Genomic DNA, 17,717 nt, shown 5'->3' with positions numbered 1-17,717 from the left:
TATGTTTGTATTTATTGACATTTATGCTAAAGGTTGTATTGCTGGGCCAGCGAGGACCAAATGGGCACATGGATAGCAGGTCACGCATTTGTTTGCTGGTCGGCACAGTTTGCTGGGTCTTCCAAGCAGCACACACGGGGTTTTATGGATGGGTAAGAGTGGCATGAGGTACAGTGGTTTGCTAACATTGCTATTATAACTATTTGCTGCCAGGGAATGCCCGGACATGTTTATCATACACCAAGGTGAGAACAATCTGGTTCCCCTTTACGGATTGCCTTTATTGAAGCGATGAAGGAGGTTTTACTTCTACTAAAAAATATGTGGGTGGGAACAACTGTGGTCTGGACTGAGTTTGTACCACTGTGTCGTTGGAGAGGTGCTCTGAAACATGCAACTGTGGATAAAGTGAGCCGTAAGTTAAATAGAGCAATGAGAGTTTTTTGCTAGTCTATGGGAATCACAACTTTAGCCCACACCCATATCAAGGAAGAAGAGGTTTTCTTGTTTCAAGATGAAGGTGTCCATTTAACAAAGTTTGGGAATTCCTTTTACTTATTGGAACTTTTGGATTTAATGGCAAACATGTGATAGGAGAGTTTGCTGTGTGATGGTCGGTAGTTTAAGCGGGCAGTGCAGTGTTGAAACTTCAAGGGTGGGGCAGGAAGACATCTATTCTGGGGTTTCCTGTTTAGCACTTTATTTTAGCGGGTGGAGAGTCGGGTACCGGTGTAACCACTCCTCGGGGGAAGGGGTGCCTCGGGGGGTGCGGGAGTGTTTGGAGATGACTTGTAGGGTGTGTGACAGAGAGATTGGGTAATGCAAGGGAAGGACAGGGACTGGAAGATGAAAGTTTGTGGTGGAAAGGGAGTTGATTTTTTCTAAGGAAATGTTGCAAAGTCTACGGTTGTTAAGGGACGGAGGATGTCAGGAAACATGCATTAGTGAGGATGTTTCTAGTTCAAGTATTGTCTTTTAATTAATGAATTTCGATTACTACAAGCCTGTCTTAATAAAGTTGCTTTTTGTCTTGGGTCTGGGTAATTATTGCACTATACAAATATTGTGTTGAGCCTTCTCGGGTAGAACACAAGTTGCTTTAACACTAATAAAAATCAAATCATGAGGTCAACGTGTAAGACATAATGTATTTTTATAACAAAAATTGCACTTATTAAATTGCTTACAACAAAAAAAAACATCAGCGAGTAAGACTTCCTTGTGTATGTTTATGTCCTATACGAGGTGCCATGCGAAAGGACCGCTTCCATCACTAAATGCTTTACCCTGTAAAGAACAGCACAATAAAAAAAACATTCGGGCATGCCCGCGGTAGGTACTTGGTCCAGTCCTCACAGTTCTCTGTCAGCAGCCAAGGGGTTCTGTTGGTTTAGTTACTTTAAAAACACATAGATAAAGGGACCGAAAACATAAGAAAAATAGAGCAACTTCCAGGTCCAGAATTCTGGAGGTGGTGCACACGTGAAATGTTTTATTTTGTCCTTTGTGTGAAATATTCCTGGCTCAGCCGCCACAAGGCTCTGCTGAAGAAGCACTCATGTAGGTAAGTAGAATGCAAAATTTCAGCTTGTTTTCCAGTCACAAAGGAATCCCATTAGGTTGATCCACTTTCCAAAGGGAAGTATTTGTTCTGCCTTCATTCCATTTTCGACCTCTCAAAGTGGGTTATCAGCCTCTCCTGAAAGAAAAGTACGAACATAATTAATGCATTGCCTTCCCACTCACCTTACTCAACCCAGAGCTCTATAATAAGGCTCAGGTGTACACGCGAGGAGGCACTAAATTGAGCCAGGAGTCATGGCTTCTCATCCTGGTGTCAAAGTGTGTGTGATACACGGTTGCTTTTAAATATTTATGTAGCACAAACCGATTTGTTCCCTGGTGAGCAAATAACAGCATTTTTGTCAATTTCAATGTTACTCATTTCATCATTGTACGAAGACTGAGACTGCCTTATGGGGACTGAAACCTGTGGCCAGCAGGTTCTGCACAGACCACTTAGCAGGCACCCCACCACAGGTACTTAGCATCTTCTTACTGATGCAGGTGCAGAGTAGCAGTTTCCCTTGGATGAGAGAGATTGTTTTTTGCAGAATGCCACACGGCTTAGTGTTGACTTCAAAAATCATTTCTTACACCTGGGTGAGCCACAGTTAACATTAGTCCGTGTGCGATCTAATCTGCACATGACGTGGTTACAGCAGAGTAAATTCACAAAGCCAAGCTTTAAAAAGACATCCAACCGCACAGTGAAATAAATGTCCTTAGAATTGTAGATTTCCAGTTGTGCTCATACTGACCTGGCTCGTGCAATTATTTCCACTCATTGAAGATCTGCTTGAGTAAGTCATGCACACATTTATTCTAATCTTTTCCTCTGCAGAGAAAATAGTTTTCTCTTTGGAAAATCCTCCCCAAACATTGTCGAGACGTTTGAGGAAGTTAAACATCCATTCCCTCCATGAATACATCATTACTCGAACATATTTTAGGAATAATTTTTAGGTGCGTTTTTGCGTTCTCAGTGTCAGAATTGCCAAGTACATGTTCAGTCCTGCCAAGCATCACGCATCCGGCGTGATACTAAAGCATTTGCGTGTGGTGCTCCGCATCACCGCACTGAAATGCATTGTCACGCATAATTAATGCATGTCTCAGCTGTCACTGAAGAGCTGCAAAGTGTGTGTGACAGCTCTGGCAGTGTGCTGCCGGTGCGCGCTAATCCAGCGGGGGCTTGAGGCACTCCCAGGTGAGAAAAGGCCTGGCAGTCAGCCCATTGCGATTAGCTACAATGTATTTTTTTCATCAATTTTCCAGGGCGCCTCGGGGCTCTGAGTCATTCAGACCACCTGCCGACGTCACAGCTGGGGTCCGTCCGGTCAGGATTGTCTGTATGACACAAAAAGCCGTGGCGCTACGGAAGACGTCACTTCCTGTGCCAGAGAGCATGGAGTTTGCGGCAGCTGGCAATGCTTGGTTTGCAGCGCTGTTGCTCGCACCAGCATGCCCACACTGTTTGCAGTGGTGAGCCCAATAATGGCCGCCAGCCGGTGAATTCATTGGTGCCATTTACGAGGGAGAGTGCTGTACAGATAGAGGACGGGGCGGATCATCAGTGACGGAGTCATGTCTGACCGTCACTGGGTTGCAGCGGCGCTAGTAGCTTAGGAATCACTGCAGCCTGGATCGATAGGATTGCCCTGAAGTGGTTCACTCGTGACCTGAGGTGAGCCAGATGAGATGCGTTGAAGAGAGTCTCCACCGATTTGCCAGCCATGCAGCGATGTCTAGCGGAGTCAGATCATTCAAAACTGAAGAACGGCAAGTGTTGTTGTTTACCAGCTACTTGTTGCCACCCACCCCGAGTGTGTGACAGACAGTCCGTGTAATAATAATACAAATTAATGGGAGTGCGCGATCAGGTAAGGCTGCAGTCTCAGACAGTGTGCGTGCTTACTTAGACAATCATCCGTGACTAACAGTCCATGATAATGTTTGTAATATTCCAGCGTGTCCTGAAAAAAAATGAATATTCTAGAGATTAAGCAGGTGCCATTGTTTGAAGTCGGGGAGTTTTGACAGGACGCAATGAGGGACAGAGGAAAGGGGTCGCCGGGTGGAGCTGGGGTGGTAGAAATGTACCCCTCGCCAAAAATGGAAAAAAATGAAATTACAGACTCAGAATGTCTGCGCAAAACACATCAGAGGTTAGATAAACCTGCAAGTTATGGCTTTAGACAGCAGAGCTACCCCTATAAAACAGCCATTCCAGGTTTTAACAACTGATTTAGGGTTTTAATTCACCATAAAGAAATTCCCCTCAGCTTAAACAACTCTAATAGGAATTAGATTACAGAAAGCATTTGGAGGATTCGTACTCCTCACAAGCACACACCAGAGTCATACTTTAAGTGGCCCTAGTAGCAGCACTATCTGCCAAGTTTACATAGATCGTACAAGTTCTTGGTTTAGGGGTTATAACTGTCCCACAAAAGTTTGCACATGATGTGACAGCACAGAAGTGAGCAAAGCTTTCTATCCAGCTTTCTACATAGAACTTAAAAAGTCAGATATCTGACAGCTGAGCTATCGCTCAGGTTATATAGCTGTAACATGCAAGACCATAGACAGCAGAGCTGCCTGTCATCCTACAGAGAATTTAAAAAGTCAGGCCTAAAGGTCTTCATTGACTCTTACTGAATATCAGGTGCGATTTGTTTATTTAACCCAGGTACTGCACTGCATTTATTTAAAAAGATTATTTTTGTACCATACATTTTCTTAATCCACTGCTCGCCATAAAGTAACACTGAAGGTGTCAGACATAAGATTTAAATGTCAGTCATAGGTGCCTTTGAAACATATAAACGTAACTCATGCACATGCTGAAAACTTGGCAGCTATGTTTGGTCCGCTCTGGTGACTGTCCGGTAACTCTGGTAAGTGGTGACAGAGATAGTGTCACTCATAGTCGTTGAGATGTCACTCATAATAACACTGACATTCTAAAAATGTCACTCATGGCAATCTGAAACCTTGGCAGCTATGCATGTTGTGAATATCCATAAACCTATGAGTTTTGCGTCTGCGTGTGCACGCTGCTTTAGAACTCACACACATGAATGGAGGGCGCAGTCTCGCAAAGCATTTGAGACGAATGCAACATCACACAGCCTGTATTGCACATACCGCCAGCTGCTAGGCGTATTCAATCAGTCTATCACCACTATTAATATCACAAGACGAAAACGCAACATCCCCCCACTCCCTATGCAGAGCTGGCGCGCGACGCTAAGCCTCACGTGATTCACGTGCTCGCTCACGAGACTCGAGTTTGTGTCTAGGATTTTACTGACCTCATCGGAGTCCAGAAGGGCTGGGAGGGCGCTGCAAAGGGAGGAAACGAAAACAAAACAAGTTAGTCAAATACAGACCAAAGCATGCGTTTTTTCAATGCAAAAACAGAAGGATTATAGTTATAATATTTATATTTTAATAATAAAGTAGCCGCCAAGTCGTGTTCATATTTCACTCCATCGGACTGGAAATGGTGCCCACGCTGCGTGAACCACAGTGGCCGCCTTTAAAGGACTACAAGAGACAGGACTTAACACATCTTCATGATTACCACGGACTATGTACGACTCACATTTACATTAACTTTATGTAAATCATCCTGTCGAGGCTCGAAATGGCAGCCCACTCACATGTCAAAGTTTTATGTGTACAGTAATTTAAATGTAAATAGGCATTTAAACAAATATACATCCATTGTGGTACACTGTAGAAACTGAACACTCGCTAGTGATGCCAGTGGGTCAAAGGTTCCTACAACCCTTCGCAAGGGCCCACTGCGGACCTTCTTCACTCGGAAATAGAAGTACCACATATCCTCATATAATATCCAGCGAGAATCATTAAATATAGAAATCCCTATTCGCTGGTGAGGGTTGTAAAACTAGTCAGGTCGCCTCTATTACTCGATGACAGTAGCTGCATATTATAGAAACCCAAGCAGGTAGTAAAGCAGGCCTGCGCAGTGGTATCACCACAGTTGGGTGGGAATGCAAGGGGAACTCCTTGGATGATCCTCTCTGCTACTGCACTCGAAAAACATTACAAAGAATAGGACCAGCAACAAGCTAGATTTATTTAAGCGTGGAGGAAATCAAATTTATTTTCCTTGCAAAAATCTGTGTGATGTTTGCCAAAATTAGACGTATCAAGTGAAATACGCATGGGATTTTGCCTACGTGAAACTGCATACAGTGTATGCCCTGACATACAGAAGTCGCGGAAGATACCTTCTCAGTGTATCTTCCTTTCGGTTTCTAAAGTAACAGGGAATGAATGTTGCTTTCGCAGCAAGTGTTCTAGTAGCCTAAGTCCAGTTTCACAGCTCACACATAACATTTTGTGCTCGAAAGTGTCTCCCGCCATAGAACATTAGGCAAAAAACAAAAATTTGAGAGAAAAACAAAAATGATACAACGGGGCCCATGGCAAATGATACAAAAATGTGCCCCGCACCTGCTCTTGTCCTTGGCACTTACCACAAGACTAGAGGTATCTGGTGGTACTGATTTGCTTGGCCAAACGGACGTCCACCTAGCTACAGTTTTATCACTGGGAGAGTTTTCCGCTGCATTCTGCTCCTCCTTATTCAATCAGCGGTGTTCAGTGTCTGGTGATATACTACCAACTTTCGCATAATGAGGATTAGACTTATTTCCATCCCATCAATCTCTCCCTCTCTGAAGAGGGCCCTTCTACTCAGAGTGCGCTCTTAAAATAATTGTGTCCTGCAAGAGATATGTTACTGGTTTTATTCTCTTAACATCATGACAGCACTCCGGCTGTCATTGCAAGTGTGGTGTGTTTTTCCAATCCCTGCACACGATTCTAAGTCATGAGTTTAGCAGTAAGTATGGTATCCCTGCAAATTTACCCAGGTGAATTTTGGCATGCCCATTTGAGGACATTTACTAGGGGAAAATGCCCGGTACACACCTGTACATTCAAATTTTTCTTGGCAAATTCCTCATTTTGAAGGGCACAACTTGTAATAGGCGATAATAATCACACCTTTTCAATCAATCAGGCGTTTGTTAAGCAAAACTACTCACCCGTAAGGGTCTCAAGGTGCTGGAGGGGGTGTTTGCAGGTTCCAGTCCATCAAGGAGGGGGTCTGTCGAAGAGACAGTTTTTGAGGTTTCTTGCGAAGATGGGAAGCAATGTTTTCTGTCTGGGGTGGAGCAGAAGGGCATTCCAGGCTCTGGCTGTGAGGAAAGAGAATGAGTGTGTTGTGCTGGGTCCGAGTTCCTTGCGGTGCTGTAGGTTTGTGGGCAGCGGTGACAGATGAAGGGTCCGTGGGTGTCGGCTGGTGAAGCTAGCTTGCAGTTGTTGTTGTAGCCTTGGTTGAGTGCGTGGAGTGCTGCATTGGTCGTAGCGTTGGCAGTGCGGAGGTCCAGGGTTCCTGGCGCTGGTCACGGTCGGGTTGCGGACAGGCGCTGACAGGCCTTCCTTTGGTGCGCCTTTGGTGCGCCAGCGGCGCACCCGCTGCGTGCGGCCGCCATTAAGTAGGATTCGGGGAGGGCTGGACAGCTGGGAGGCGGGGAGGGGAGCTGGATTGAGCAGGTCGCGCTGGTCGTGCTGGGGGGAGGGGCCGCAGGGGGCTGCAGCGGCGGGGAAAGCGGCAGGAAAGGGAAAGGAGGAATAAAGGAAAAAGGAAATAAAGTGGAAATAAATCAGAAGAGTGCAGAAAGGAGAAGAAAATGTGGGTAGTAAATGAGTGAAAAACGGAGCAAGAAAAAGGAGACAGAGGTCCACTGGACCACCAGGGATGAGGAGCAGGTAAACCTGCGGGTGGAGGAGGGCCTCGAGCGTGCACTTGAGAGTGCAGGGGCAGGCCTTACTTAATGGTGGAGCTGAGAGGGTGGGAGAGCAATTTCACGGACAATGACACGTTTTAAATCCTGATCACCGGGTTTTCAGATTTTAAGAGGTGCTAGAATTACTGCATCTACTCCTGGGTCACTTGTAAAAGGACCTGGGTGTTCTGAGGCTTGGAATGCAATGATTAACTTTACTTCCATAGAATCACTTTTCAAATGTATATAGGAATATGTTTTTTTTTTTAAGTACACACTCCACTTTCTGCTTGTATCTTACTTAGTTAGTTCAGGGGTAGACCCAGTGATAAGGAGTGGCAGCACTGTATCCATGGGAAACTGCAGGAAATTATGTGGAACTTGTTTGTCAGAGGAGGAAGGATGGTGAGACAGGTTCGATTATGGGAATCCCTATTATCAACCATAATGCACAAATCAGATGACAGACACACCCTAGTATCAGTCCTTCACTTATAGTCCCCTTACAAGTTGACCATATTTAGGTGCGGTGACACAGCAGCCCAGAATCCCTGACCCTAAATCTGGCCATTATAAGTTTTTGTTCCCGGAAGGGGAATAAAAATTGAGGGTCAGATGTACAAAGTCTTTTTCTGATAGATACATCTGCCTTGTGGATTCCTCACCTTGTGAATATCCCCCTTGCGTCAGGAACGTTCGGAAAATTCTTCGTAGCACGCCGGCGTGGACGACGTCATAGGAGCACGGCATCGCGCGCGACTCCGTCTGACGTCACCGACTCCTTATTAGACCCATGTCGGCGTGATGACGTCAGTTCCCTTTTTTCCGCGTCGTCGGCGCTAACGGTTACTGGGATCTTCTGTGATTCAGATAGTAATTTGTTGCTATTTTGTGTTACTGTTTCTCTGTCGAGTGTCTGTTCTTCGTCGAGGATGTCGTCGAGGAAGACGGGGTTCAAGCAGTGCGGATCGTGTGCCCGAATGATGTCTATTACCGATCCGCACGACGATTGTTTGTGGTGTCTTGGATCGGACCATGATGTCAAGAACTGTCGATCCTGCTTCAAAATGAACCCAAAGGCTTTACGTGAACGTGAGGCGAAGCTTCTGCTTGCGAAGGTGAAAGGAAGTGCGGCTGGAAGGTCTTAGAGGTCAACATCTAGACGTTCGAGGTCGAGGCAGAAGTCGCGATCGAAGTCGAGGTCGAAATCGGCTTCGAGGTCGAGGTCCAGAGTGAGGTCGAGGTCCGGATCGAAGTCGGCTTCGGGCTCCTCGAAGAAGAAGCACGAGAGGAGGAAGCATAGCTCAAGACATCACTCTGGTAAAGAGTCTTCATCTCGAAAACATCACAAGGACTTCGTGTCACCTTCACCTATGCGATCTTGTGAGGGTTCCCCGATTCCAGAGCAAGAACCGAATCCGGAGTCGCTCCATTCTTCGGAGCATGAAGGAGATGGGGAGATTCCTCGGACACCGACTCCGGTGGAAGTCCCTGAGAATCAAGAGGGCCAAGATCAACCGATGCCGGAACAGCCGATGGGTTCGTACCCTCCCTTTCCTGTTCTAGGACAGGACCCCTTGCATTTCCTTAATGCTATATTTGGCGTTTATGTGAGGGCAATGTACCCCACTGATGTATCGGCTGGTCCCATGGGTCCATTATCTTACAACTTGGGCGTCCCTCAAGCTTACGCTACGGCACCTTTTATGCTGTTTATGCCGACGCCTTATACACTTTGGCTCGGTACGGCGCCGCAGAGGTAATCGATTCCGCACACGGCTTCGCCGGCTCCGGAGCGACCTCGTGAATTGGATCGAGGTGTGACGCCGGTTCGAGATTCTCGTCCTTCAGCTGTCCCGGCTCCTCATTCGACGCCGGTTCCGGCTCCGTCGGAGTCGTTACCGGAATCCGTCGACTTCGATTCGTTTGGAGGAAAAGGAGTATGAAGATCCTGAAGTAGAGGAAGGAGAACTTCTGGATCAAGGGGACTGTTTTGAGGACCTGCATAGTGCTAGTGGCCTGGAACTCTCTCCTGAGTGGGGTTTGCCATCAGTTTCTGATGCACCATCTAAGGACGTGGCACCCTACCATGTTGTCATTAGGAAGGCTGCGGATCTGCTCAATCTGACTTTACCTACCGTTGAGTTCAAGCCTAACATCCTCACGGAGGTTTTGCATTCGCCTTCATCTATTATAGAGCCTACTCTCCCATTCACTGAGGCTTTGACTGAGCCAATAATGGAGGTCTGGAAGAGACCTTTGACTGCTCCTGCGGTGTCCAGGTCGGTGGCACCTGGTGACCCTGAGTTTCTCTCTTCGCATCCTTCTCCCGAAAGTCTGGTTGTTCAGGCCGCTTGTTCCAACAGGTCTGCAGGTTCTTTTCCTCAGGTGCCAGCAGATAAAGACTCTAAAAAATTGGACCAGTCTGCAAAAAAGATTTTCTCCTCGGGTAGCATGGCTCTAAAATCTACCAATGCTACTTGCCTGCTAGGGAGATATGTTCATGCATTGATGGACTCTGTGAAACAGTTGTCAACTAAGCTTCCAGAGGAAGATAGAAAGAACTTCAATGAGGTAGTCTCTGATACTCAGGCTGCAGCCCGCTTAGTAATTCAGAGTGGCATGGACACAGCGGACTCTGTGGCCAGGATAATGGGCTCTACTGTTGCCACGAGAAGGGACGCATGGCTAAAATCTTCTGAATTTTCAGCAGATGCACAATCTACTTTAATGGACTTGCCATTTGACGGAACAGGCCTCTTTGGAAAAAAAGCGGATGTAGCCTTGGAGAGGTTCAAAGATAGCCGGGCAACGGGTCTTTGGGCCTGCAGGCTAGAGGCTCTGCCACTAGGATGTTTAGGGGATTTGGTAGATCCACTTTTCGTTCCTATAAACAAGGCCAGCAGCAGCAGCAGCAAAACCCTTTGTATAGATCATACAGAGTTAAACAAAGGGGTCGTGCTCGTGGACGCCAAGGCTCCTCCTCCTCTACTTCCTCCTCTAACAATCAACCCCCACCCGCAGCAGCTAGATCCGCCATTCCGGATCATGCGGGTCCGGTAGGGGGTCGGCTTACTCATTTTCTACGGGATTGGGAATCGGTTACATCAGATCTTTGGGTTCTCAATCTCGTAGAAAATGGGTATGCACTTCCTTTTCAGGAGTTCCCTCCCAATTACCCTCCTTGTCAAGGTTATTGTTCGGAGGACCACCTGCTTCTCCTGCAGCAAGAAGTCCTGGCACTGTTCCGAAAAGGTGCGATAGAGGTGGTTCCAGAGCAGGAAAGGGGTCAGGGGTGCTACTCCCGGTATTTCCTGATCCCCAAGAAGGATGGCAGGTTACGTCCAATCCTGGACCTCAGGATTTTGAACCTCTATCTCAAACAGGAGAAGTTCAAAATGCTCACACTTGCACAGGTTCTTCAGGCGCTAATGGAAGAAGACTGGATGGTGTCGATCGACTTGCAGGATGCGTATTTTCACATCCCCATTCTGAAAACGCACAGAAAGTATCTCAGTTTTACGGTGGGATCGCAACACTACCAGTTTGCGGTCCTTCCGTTTGGGCTTACTAATGCGCTTCGAGTTTTCACCAAGGTGATGGCAGTGGTGGCTGCACCTCTCAGAAGGTCAGGGGTTCCTGTGTTCCCCTATCTGGACGACTGGCTGATCAAAGCAGAGTCACCGGAGAAGGTGCTCCATCATCTGCAAGAGACAACTCAGTTGTTGCACAGGTTGGGTTTTTCGATAAATGTACCCAAGTCTCACCTGGTGCCCTCCCAGCGCAACCTGTTCATAGGGCGGTACTGGACACTTCTGTATGTCGTGCATTCCCTCCTCCTCAAAGGATTCGCGACATACAGGAAATGATTCCTTTATTCTACAATGGAGCGGTTGTTCCAGTCCTGAAGGTCCTTCGTCTGCTCGGTCTGATGGCTTCTTGCATTCTGTTGGTCAACCATGCACGCTAGCACATGAGGGCACTCCAGTGGTGCCTCCGCAGGCAGTGGTATCAGCACAACGGAGATCTCAGGGAGTCTGTGAGGATCTCCAGGGAAACTGCAGCGGATCTGTCATGGTGGAGCGTGGAAGGCAATCTGTCTCAAGGAAAGCCTTTCCAACTACCTCCATCGGTTGCCACAGTGATAACGGATGCATCCACTCTCGGGTGGGGTGCTCATCTGGGGGATCTGGAGATCAAAGGTCTTTGGTCTCCAGAGGAAAGGTTGCTTCACATCAACCTTCTAGAGTTGCGGGCGATACGTCTGGTGCTCAAGGCCTTCCTCCCTTCCCTTCGCGGTCGGTCGGTCGGTTCAAGTCCTGATGGACAACACAACCGCGATGTGGTATATCAACAAGCAGGGAGGAGTGTGGTCGCAGTGTCTCTGCAGAGAGGCTCTGCGTCTCTGGTCCTGGGTTCAGGACCATCAGATTTGTCTGATGGCAAATCATCTGGCCGGAGTTCTGAACGTTCGTGCAGACGTTCTCAGTCGACAGTTCTCTGCCGATCACGAGTGGAGGCTCCATTCGGAGGTTGTTCACGACATCTTTCAGATGTGGGGGACTCCTCGGGTGGACCTGTTCGCCACTCGCGAGAATGCTCACTGCCTGTCATTCTGCAGTCTCCAGTATCCGATGCAAGGAGCTTTGGGGGACGCGTTTCAGTTGAGTTGGGGAAGTCAACTCCTTTACGCGTTTCCTCCCATACCCTTGATTCCTTGGGTTCTGAGGAAGAGTCACCACGACCTGGCCCAAGTCATATTGGTCGCCCCGGATTGGCCAAGAAGGGTGTGGTACACGGACCTTCTCCACCTCTCCTCTCACCCGCCGCTCCGTCTCCCTCTCAGGGCAGACCTCCTCTCTCAGATGGAGGGGCAAGTTCTACACCCCCACCTCCAGACATTACACCTTAATGCCTGGAGATTGAACGGGGCAACTTGAATTCCTTTGCTCTCCCTCACAATGTGGTGGATGTCATTCTTTCTGCCAAGCGTGACTCCACTAAGTCCATCTATTCTTATAGGTGGTCTAAATTTGTCTCTTGGTGTGGGGAGAGGGCTGTTGACCCTTTGAAGGCTCATTTGTCTGACATTTTACAGTTTGCTCTTTCTCTGGCGCAGCAAGGATTTGCTGTTGCCACAGTCAAGGGGTATCTTTCGGCCTTGTCGGCATTTCTCTGTTTGCCGGATCAGCCCTCTCTTTTTAAGTCTCCTGTGGTTTTAAGATTTTTCAAGGGTCTCACTAATAAGTTCCCTCCTACTCCTTTTGTTGTTCCTCATTGGGATTTAAATCTTGTGTTAACCTATTTGATGGGTTCTCCCTTCGAACCCTTGCACAAGTGTCCTTTGAGGCTTCTATCTTTTAAAACGGTCTTCTTGGTTGCAATTACCTCGGCAAGGAGGGTAAGTGAGCTTCAGGCTCTTGGTTCCAAGCCCCCATTCTTGACCATTCATGGTGAAAGAATGGTTCTCAGGACCAGGGATGCTTTTCTCCCTAAGGTGGTAACTCCCTTCCATCTAGGACAATCCATTACCCTTCCTACCTTTTATCCTCCCCTCACCCTTCCAAGGAGGAGGAGAGGCTTCATCGCTTGGACCCTAAGAGAGCAGTCAGTTTCTATCTTGATAGGACTAAAGACTATTGTGTTGATAATAAGCTCTTCGTGGGTTTTGCTGGCTGCAAAAAGGGCAGAGCGGTGCACAAGCGCACACTTTCCAGATGGATAATCCTGTGCATCAAGATTTGCTACTCTCTGGCGGGTAAGGACCCTCCTGAGGGTATCAGAGCACATTCAACTAGAGCAAAGTCTGCAACATCCGCTCTGTCTAGATGTGTTCCTGTTGAGGACATTTGCAGAGCCGCGACTTGGGCCTCCCTCCACACTTTCGCGAAGCACTACTGCTTGGATACAGAGGTGAGGAGGGACGGCCACTTCGCGCGCTCTGTCCTTCAAGATTTCCTGGTATAGCAGAGTGGACACCCTCCTCCGGGAGTGGGGTTTGCTGTGGGACGCTATTCACAAGGTGAGGAATCCACAAGGCAGATGTATCTATCAGAAGAACAAGTTACTTACCTTCGGTAACACTTTTTCTGGTAGATACAGTATCTGCCTGTGGATTCCTCACTGACCCACCCGCCTCCCCGTTGTCCGCTCTGCTATACCTGGGTTTATGTATTTATATTTTGGGTTTTTGATACCTTTGCTACGCACTATGTGTACAGTTTTGATTTGTATGTACTGTGTACACTGTATATATGTATATTTACTGTCGTTGGTCCGTCCGGGTGCCTCCAAGGCACGGAAAAAAGGGCGGAACTGACGTCATCACGCCGACGTGGGTCTAATAAGGAGTCGGTGACGTCAGACGGAGTTGCGCGCGATGCCGTGCTCCTCGGACGTCGTCCACGCCGGCGTGCTACAAAGAATCTTCCGAACGTTGCTGACGCAAGGGGGATATTCACAAGGTGAGGAATCCACAGGCAGATACTGTATCTACCAGAAAAAGTGTTACCGAAGGTAAGTAACTTGTTCTTTTGGTCCATTTGCGACCACAAAAGGACTTTTGGTGTCTACAAACTATGTTACCGAATAACAATTTGGGTTGCCAACCAAAGTTTAAATCGGTATTCGGAAGGGGAATCAAGGCGTCCCTTTCAAATACCGATCCACAGTGATATGTATAATGTTTTGCAACCCAATTCTGGTGGCAAGAAAAATCTTTTACAAACTACTGACAAGGGACCCCCTTCCCCATTGAGAATATTGAAAAGAAAATGTAGAGTAGGCAGTGGTCCATGTACTCTTAGAAAAAAATGTTAGTTACACTTTTTAAAACATTTTTTTTAAACACATCCAGGCTTGGGTAATATAAACTCAATGTCGGATAACAGTGCCCACAAGGGATTCTTTTGAATGTAGAAAATCTTAAGTAGTCGTTATAAATGAATTGTTTTAAGCCCTTTTTAGTGGCTTGTAAATATATTTCAAAATTAATTATTACACTTTATAGCGAATCTATTGTAATACTGATGCACAGCAAAAAATTAACAATGTGAAATGGGTGTATACGTTTCAAAATACAAATTTATGTAGAAAAACGTGTTGTTCAAAAGGGTACAAAATACAATCCACATAGACAAAAGCGACTGAGATAGAGATTTTTCACTATAGTTATTTAGTCTCATGGGCGTGCCCATAACCCATTTCAAACATTAGAAACAGGCAGATCATCATTGGTTATACAATGAACAATTCCTGAGATGATAGTTACTATGAAAATGGGTTTAATTGTCGGTCTTTGCTGTGATAACATCTATAAGACCATCTTCATATGCAGACTGAAGACCCTGACAGACTGAGAAAATAATTGTGTGTTCGAGTACATGGAGCAACAACGAGTTGAACATATTCCGAAAGTCAGGTGTAGTGTAGTGACACCCTTCTCTTAGCAAGTGCACACTGCAAAACTGTAACATCTGTTCGATACACGTCCAGAAACAAGTAATGTTGCACAAGGCCAACCCTTGCTTTCATCAAGAGTTGTAGGGGTCAGCCGGGCTGCTGTTACTTCGCAGGTCTGAATGAACAACACGTTTTTCTACATACATTTATTTGAAAGCAATCAGACAGTGTGGCCTGATGATCTCAGCAGGCACCAATCCTGTGATGGCTTCCTTTTATAGTGGGTTGCAATTTGCGACTTACCTCTATAATATTCATGAGCTAGGTCGAACTGTGACCCATTATGTGTCAGGTTTTGCAAGCCGATCTATTAGTAAATTGGCTGGTTTGCAATAAACTGAATTTGGTTAAAGTTGGTAAGAAAAATTCAACCCCTTCTACTGAATCCTTTTTAGCACATCTGGCCTATTGATCTCTAATTACCAGGTTCTTTCTGGTGGTTTTCCCTGATTGCAGGGACGATTTGCTGTAATGTATGACCTGCTGTGTGCAGATGGCAAATGTAAGTGGGTCAAGAAGTCTGGAAGGGAAGGCATTTGGGTGATTGGAGGATGTGGACTGGCTGAGGGCGCACAGTCTGCTCCCTTCTTATGCTAGCATTAAAAACTATAAGTAACTGCCGTTACCGGCCCAATCCGTATTATGATATTTGCCATTTCTGCAGGTGTTTATTTTCAGGCACAGATATTTGCTGCTGAAATCTCTGTGTGAAAATCCGAGGGGAAATGAGGAATAACCAAGGGAATCAGACATGGACTTCGATTCCCTGGTAATTCCTAATTTCTAAAGGGACTTTCAGGGTCCCGCATATAATGGTTCGGATTTTACCCTTGGTATCGGTACCCACAAGAGTGGAGAAAATCCTTGCCACTCATAATGACTACACATACCATAGAACAGGAGGGGTTGGTGGGAACTGGACTGTGACCCTGCCAACATCTCCTGCCACAGTCCATATCCTGTAATTCAGCATTATCTACTATCAGAGCTAGAAAAAGCTAAGGTGAGCTAGTATCATTCTAGAGCGCATGAATAATAGCTGGTAGACATGTCAAAGACAGAATAAATCTGCACCTTTATGTGAGTGTACAGTTATAACTTTCTGAAATTTACAAGCATTCCCAGGAATAACCATGGAAAACCATGCGAAGTGTAGGTTTCCTTGCATATTCGTTGACAGTCATTTCAGATCACCAGTATGATCTTATTCCTGCCATGCAGAGTTCTACATAACAGAACTCTGTACAGGGCGAATGGGATCAATTGTACAAACGCACATTTTTTTTCTCCTTGGGAAACTATTTTCCCCAAAGTGAAACCGTTTCACCTAGAGCCCCAGCAAATCTGGAGGTAATCTGTTCCCCTTTCTACCCTCGAATGGGAGTGAGACAGCCATAGCTGGAGAAAATCTCCAACACTTTTCAAGGTGAAATGTGGAAGTAGAAAAGTTTGTGCATGCTGACAAACATGTTTGTCGGCATTCACAAGCTTCCATGGCTAACTATGCCTTGCAACAGAAGTATTTATGGGTGTGGAGTGCTCTGTACTAGAGTCAACCTCCTTACACACATAAATGGACTTAAATATCTGCCAGGTAACTCTTTGTGAAATCCTGGCATGCATAAGTAGGGTTCATTCTGTCATAAACATATGTTTATGACCAAATTTACCTTTGTGAATAGGCACGTGAGTCGTTGAGACCTGTGGGGCTTGGAGACAGTGAGTCTTATTTAAATATGACAAACCTTTACCAACTGGCAATTGCCAATGCGCCCCGATAGTAGAATACGGTCCCTGCTATGAGTTTAGCATATGGAGCGGTGATGGAATATCCACTATTTTAACCAGAATATTTTTTATCTGTGTCACTGGAGTGTAGGCCTACTGACCCACTAATGTAAAGTTCCACTTATATGTATGTATCCATCTACTAGTGCTAACATCCCAAGTATGTTGTATGTGTAGCCCTCATGGTACATGCATGGTGTGTGCAAGTGAACCAGAGTAGTGGAGGCCTTTGGGGTCCATTTCGGACACCTTGGCCAAGTATTTTGGAAAAATTGGAAGTAAAGTAGTTTTCAATGACAGTAGGAGTGTATTTCTGACATTCCCGAAGGTGGAAACCTAGAGAAGAGGAGACAAGGTACCTTTGGAAATGCAAGTATTGCTGATCCAGGGGCTGCATTGCAGACTCTGTTGTGCAGGTGAAAGGGATCGTTGAGGTGAGGTCTAGCCTGATCACACTTGTCAGCTGGCTGATGACAGCTAGGCGCAGAAATCTCATACCTCTTTAGGTCACTGTTGTGGGCACCCCAGGGTGGAGACTACCCTGCTGTGAGAAGCATCACTGGACAGTTTCCCGGAAAGGACACTTGGAAGGAGAATCACCTCGAACAGGTTCTGAAGGTGAAGACAGCTGATACACATCTCCTGTTCTATGTTGACGTAGAAAAGGGGACCTTACCACCCCCTTGTTGTTCCATTACCAAGTTCTCTATAACCAAGGAAGGGAGTGTTGCGCAGAGAACTCAGAGGACTGTTGTGCAACCAGAACTGGTGTTTGATTGACAGCCAGCTCTTTTTGGAAGAGCTGTTTACCTGATCTGAAGCACCTAGAAGCCCGACTGCCTGCAGTGAGATGGAAAGAACTTGCCAACCCTGCAAGAGGAGCGACTGTCCAAAAGGGGCAAGATGCCGTGTGATAAAGGTGCTGGTAGTGTCCGCCAAAAAAGGAGGGTTGCAGTGAGTCATTTGTGTAACATGCTGTCAGCAGGTAACAGGAGAAGAGTGGCTTGTAACTGGCTGCTGTGCCCAGAAGAAATTGGACCCTGACTTCAACCACAATGCTAGAAGAAAACGCAGCTT

At 46.5% G+C, this 17,717-nt stretch overlaps 1 protein-coding gene across 2 annotated transcripts in view; it reads right to left on the bottom strand.

The window, feature by feature from the left end:
- Positions 1–1,130: 1,130 nt before the first annotated feature.
- TMEM87A (transmembrane protein 87A) overlaps positions 1,131–17,717 on the bottom strand; it is a 213,071-nt gene continuing 196,484 nt past the window's right edge. For both annotated transcript variants that reach the window (XM_078659633.1, XM_078659634.1), the window contains exons 19-20: positions 4,878–4,908; positions 1,131–1,699 (exon numbers count right to left, since the gene is read on the bottom strand). In XM_078659633.1, coding sequence (XP_078515759.1) covers positions 1,658–1,699; positions 4,878–4,908 — 73 coding nt within the window. In that variant the 3' untranslated portion in view covers positions 1,131–1,657. The remainder of the gene's footprint in view (positions 1,700–4,877; positions 4,909–17,717) is intronic.

Source organism: Lissotriton helveticus, chromosome 9 (genome assembly GCF_964261635.1).
Source record: "Lissotriton helveticus chromosome 9, aLisHel1.1, whole genome shotgun sequence".
Taxonomy (NCBI): Eukaryota; Metazoa; Chordata; class Amphibia; order Caudata; family Salamandridae; genus Lissotriton; species Lissotriton helveticus.
Note: the sequence above shows the minus strand (reverse complement) of the source record. Positions and strands in the feature narration are given on the sequence as shown.